Source organism: Sinocyclocheilus anshuiensis, unplaced genomic scaffold (assembly GCF_001515605.1).
Source record: "Sinocyclocheilus anshuiensis isolate Anshui unplaced genomic scaffold, SAMN03320099.WGS_v1.1 scaffold1224, whole genome shotgun sequence".
In the NCBI taxonomy this organism is placed as follows: domain Eukaryota; kingdom Metazoa; phylum Chordata; class Actinopteri; order Cypriniformes; family Cyprinidae; genus Sinocyclocheilus; species Sinocyclocheilus anshuiensis.
Genome location: NW_015544204.1, coordinates 232,454 through 238,074, shown reverse-complemented (window position 1 = coordinate 238,074; position 5,621 = coordinate 232,454). Strand labels below are relative to the sequence as shown.

General features: G+C 36.0%; 1 protein-coding gene across 1 annotated transcript in view; it reads right to left on the bottom strand.

Moving 5' to 3' along the window:
* Window positions 1–4,192: 4,192 nt before the first annotated feature.
* LOC107696863 (neurotrypsin-like) overlaps window positions 4,193–5,621 on the bottom strand; it is a 17,058-nt gene continuing 15,629 nt past the window's right edge. The window contains 1 exon segment of the mRNA XM_016497399.1: window positions 4,193–4,512. Coding sequence (XP_016352885.1) covers window positions 4,193–4,512 — 320 coding nt within the window.

The following is a 5,621-nucleotide window of genomic DNA, read 5'->3' as shown; positions in this document are numbered from 1 at the left end:
TAAGATGTACTTACCAACTTATCTGTTGGTCTCACTGCTCGTAAGTACTACCTACATAGAAAGTGGTGTTAATTGACAGCAACTGTAGTGACTCACTTGCATGAAAACATGTTAGTACAGTTCAGGGCGTTTTAGCGAGCATGAGTTCTTTACACTCAGATTTTAATTTAAACCCCCTCTCCTCTGTTTGTCCTACCAGCTGAGCCTCGAGTCCCACAGCAGCTCTAAGGCTAACAAAACAAGAGCGCGCTGAAGAAAAAACAGGTCCCCAAGTACAACTAATGACCCTGCGCGGGCTTATTTCTATTAAATAAGGCCATATCACAACAGTAAACCTGTGTTAACCCAAAACAACCCCGGTACGGTTGTTTTTATGTCGATCGAGGTAGCTCTGCTAATTCCGAAAGGCTAGTCGGTTAGCCTGCTAGCTTTCCGGCTTGCCCGAAATCCCAAACACTTCAAAAACTGTCAAAATAAGCGCTGACACGAGCAGTGCTTATATCCCTACACATAACCAGACGGAATAACACTGTTTTGATGTTTTGACACAAAAGCCTTGATCCCTAATCCGAGTCTTGTCGATCCACTGGTTACACAAAACAAACGACTCGCCAGTGCTCTTATCTCAGCATTGTGCCTCTATGTAGGTTTATAGTAAAATCAGACGACTAAAATGCAGATTTGACCCCTCGACCAAGACAAACGCCCATCCGTGGAAAACATAATAAATTGTCTTTATGCCACCTCTAGCTGCCTGATATATATGTCTTCTCCTTTGTGTGTAAAAGCTTGTCATCCGCTTGTCTTCATGTGTCACCGGCCGGTTCTTTTCTAGTCCTCCGTTTCTAAGCAGCCAGTGCTCTCTGGATCTAAAATGTCTTTTTAAGCCGACAATTTGGAGTCGAGTTCCCCCTGTTCTCTCTGTCCTGTACCCCTCCTCTCCTCTGCTCGGGAAGATGAAGATGGCTCTCCAGCATCAGCTGATCCGCACTTCCGCTCGACATTAAAGCAGACAAACACTATCTCGTTTCATAGCATTTTGTCTTGCATAACACATTATATGGCAGTTATTTGTTCATGGGTATGTAGGTCTGGTTCTAAATTATAAATAATTTAGAATGCATTTCAATTGTTTGATTTACCGTAATACTTCAGTATCAACAACTAAATATTGTGCAACAGATTGCCATGAGTGTGTCGAACTGATTTGGGACATTACAATCAAATAGCCTAAATTAATGACAATAAATTAATACAAGATGGTAACTTGTTTAGAGCCTCTTTGATCTTTGAGCGATGCAAGCCATTATAATGTTATTGGTATTACACAAATAGTGGATTTTGTTTCTGACCCTCAGACCCAGTGTCCAATCCAGTAAACATCACTTTTATGTGTGTGTGTGTGTGTGTGTGTGTTTTAATTTGGTGCCACCCAAATTGAAGGTTTATTTGCTTGATTACATAATAGTAATTACATATGGTGCAATGATGCTTTTTTAACAAAACATTATTCCTTTGTAATGAAGTATTTGGCAACATGTAACAGACAAATAAGCCATAATTCTAAATCTGTTTATCTTAAAATAAGTAACTGTTCAAATTAAGTCTAGAGGTGAAATTGGTAAGATAAATTATACTACTTATAATTATATAAATTATACTAAATTATACTGTGATATACTATATTATATCACAATGGACATTTAATCAAAATATACAATTCAAAAATATATAGATTTTTATTTGATGCCCATATTAAAAGACAGTCTTAAAATATCTGCAAAACCGATAACTTTTTCAAGTCATTCCAGTAAATATATGTATTTAGAATATATATATATTTAGAGAGAGAGAGAGATTTACCATATATTAATAACAATGATTTATATTCAAATCCCTTTCATTTATTTAATTACAATGAGCCTGTTGCAGTATAGTTAATATGGTCAATGATGATTTTCAACATTTAATACAAACACAATGTGTTGAAATGAAATGATCATGATGCCAGAACATTATGCATTTTTGATTGACTTGTTTTTGCTTTCAGATCACCATTTTGCAGAACAAAAAAAAAAATAAAAAAAATAAATAATGAGGAAACAAGGTCATGTGTTCAAATCAGTTTATCTCATTTTTCCAACTTGGTGTCTAAACATCTGACTATTCACAGTTTTTCTAAACCAGTTTTTAACCAAGGCTAAATATGACATATTAGCAGCCTTTACATTTTTACATAATTACATCAAAGTTTCTGTTTGGGATTGATTAATAACAGTCCATTCATAGAATATTAAGAACCAAAGCATCTACATCATTTGAACCGTTTGGACTACATGGAATTGTACTTGGTATTGTGTAAACTTGACTAATTACTAAAGTGATCTTCTCCATCTCTCTTTCTGTCAATGCCTAGTTTCAGTATTTCTTGATTGGGACACCAGCTGGAACAAAACAGCACCACTATTACAGCTCAATTCATTAATCAAAGCAAGAAACAATGAATTTATAAGCGCATATCTTCTTGTTATGTCAATAAATACAACAATAAACCTGAAAAACACCTGAACACTGCAGGAAGCAAATGTAACATCACTCCAGCCCCTCTAACAGAACTTCAATGTAATATGATGACTGACAGAAGTAGGTTAACAGATGACATATCGTACTTTCAGCAGCAGATTCTGACCATTTGTGAAATAGTTTTGTGTAGTTTTAAGTTTAAACTTCAAGTCTGTTGCCCTGCAATAAGTGTTTAATTTAAAACAATGTACTAAGGAGGGTAACACATTAGTTTAAGGACAAATTCTCACTATTAACTAGGCACTTATTAGCATGCATATTACTAGCATATTGGCTGTTTATTAGTACTTATAAAGCACATATTAATGCCTTATACTGCATGACCATATTTTAGACCCCTTAATCCTACCTCACACCTAAACTTAACAACTACCTTACTAACTATTAATAAGCAGCAAATTAGGAGTTTATTGAGGCCAAAGTCATAGTTAATACTAAGAATTGGTCCCCAAACTAAAGTGTGACCCTTCAGAGCCCCTAAGGAAACATAGTGATGGAAACAAAAAAAGAAAAATTGTATTTCATTATATTGCGTTAATTTGCAAAACCTGTGTTCTTTCACAAAAAGTATTGTGTTCCCCCAAGAAACTTTGTATTCACTTGCAAAAACATTAAATCTATAGATTTCCTCCCATCATAGTATTTCCATGACCAGTTTTATGTTCACTCACAAAATGCAAACTTTCTTGGAGAACATAAAAATTTTGCAAGAAAACACAAACATCCAGCAAGCAAATGCAAAGATTCACAAGGGAATGTAAAAATGTAGCAAAAAAAGGCAAATGTTTGGCAAGCACATGCAAAGTTTCAAAGGGAAACAAACATTTTGCAAGTGAACGCAAAAGCATTGATATATAATTTTTATATTTTGTCCATCACTATGCCCACTTCGGGGCTCCATAATATCCAGCCAATTAACAGTCCAATTCTTCATATCACTGATATTATCACATTATCTGTTGTGTAGGAGCTTGAAAAAAAATCTTTGCATTGTTATATGTATAAATAAACTGAACATACTATTTTCTGACACTGGTTTTCTGCATCCCCTTGAAAAATTTAATTATAAGCTCAATAATGGTAGTCGTACCCTATACACCTTCAACAAGAGTACAAATAACCAGCATACAAGTGGAATGTTCATGAATCTTTACATATATGCATGTCGTTCCTTGTCTTAATTAACTCCAGCACAACAAAAGACATTTAAGCGCAATATGTGAACTAATTTAAGAACCTGATCCAGAAGAGCCAGACCAGAACACAGACCTCCCACAGATGCTCCATTTATATGGCATGCAGATTAGTGCAAAATGACTTATTTACAAAGGCTTATCCGTTGACGACCTTTCAATCCCGGAAAACTCTGCTCACTTAATGCAGCTGTCCCTCAAAAACATGTGGCTTCATGTTCTTGTGCATGTTCACGAATGCTTCAAGTGTACAGAAATGGAATTGAAATGGTATGGTGCAAGTAGTAAAATGTGCAACACATAAAAAAGGATCAAACCAGCTTTAAACCTAACGGCCAGCTGGTAACCCCTTCATAGGCATTACATAATATATTTTATACAATGCAGTAAGTGGTTTTAATGTCAACACTGTAACATCACGCTTTGCCAGTGCTGTGGGTGACTTTCTCTATCCACTTCAGGAACCGGCCGACCCGTGTGTACACACCGGGATAGGTGGGGTCGCCACAACCGTGACCCCAGGAGATGATTCCTGTGAGCATCCAGTGGCCAGCCTCACCCTGGCACACCAGTGGCCCCCCACTGTCACCCTGACAACTGTCCACACGGCGATGGTTCGACAAGCTGCCGGCACACAACATGCGGCTGGTGAAGCGACTGCCGTAACGTTTTTTACACTTCCAGGAGGGCAGTAATGGAACCCAGGCTTGCAGCAGTGTTCGGGAATACTCTGAGTCTAATACAAGAGACAAGAACAGAAAGAAACGTTAGCGCTTTTTATTTTAAAACTCCTTTTTGAAGTATGTAAATGTTATATAAAAAATATACACTTCCGTTCAAAAGTTTGGGATCAGTTTGGAATAATTTATTTATTTTTTTTCAGAAATTTAAAGGAGACATATTATGCCTCTTTTTACAATATATAATATAAGTCTCTGGTGTCCCCAGAATGTGTCTATGAATTTTCAGCTCAAAATACTGCACAGATCATTTATTATATCATTTTGAAAATGCCTATTTTGAGTGGAAGCAGAAGCACGCTGTTTTTTGGACCTGTCTCTTTAAATGCAAATGAGCTGCTGCTCCCCGCCCCTTTTTCCAGAATAGAGAGCTGTGCCATTACAGCTCGTACCTGCTAAAAACATCTGTTTTGGTTTCTGATTAGTCGTGGGAAGTCGTGGTCTAATGGTTAGAGAGTCGGACTCGTAACCCAAAGGTTGTGGGTTCGAGTCTCGTACCGACAGGGATTGTAGGTGGGGGGAGTGAATGTACAGCCCACTGCTCTGGGTGTGTGTTCACGGTGTGTGTGTGTGTGTGTGTGTGTGTGTGTGTGTAATTAAAAATTTAATTTAAAATTTAAAAATAATCAAAAGTGACAGTAAAGACATTTATGTTACAAAGGATTTCTATTTCAAATTCTTTATATATATATATATATATATATATATATAGTATACATATATATGTAAAGTATACATTTATATGTAAGTTAAAGTTATTAAGTATGTAATGTAATGTGTAAGTGATTTGCATTGAAAAATATGTATTGCTCATAAGTTTGGGGTCAGTCATTTTTTTTTTTTATTATTACTTTTTTTCAGCAATGATGCATTTATTTGACCAAAATTGACAGTAAAGACATTTATAATGTTCTAAATGATTACTATTTCAAATAAATTCTGTTCTTTTTGTTCATCAAAGAATCCTGAAAAATGTATCACAGTTTTCACAAACATATTAATGTTTCTTGAGCAGCAAATCATCATATGACAATGATTTCTGAAGGATCACGTGACACTGAAGACTGGAATAATTGCTGCTGAAAATCCAGCTTTGCCATTGCAG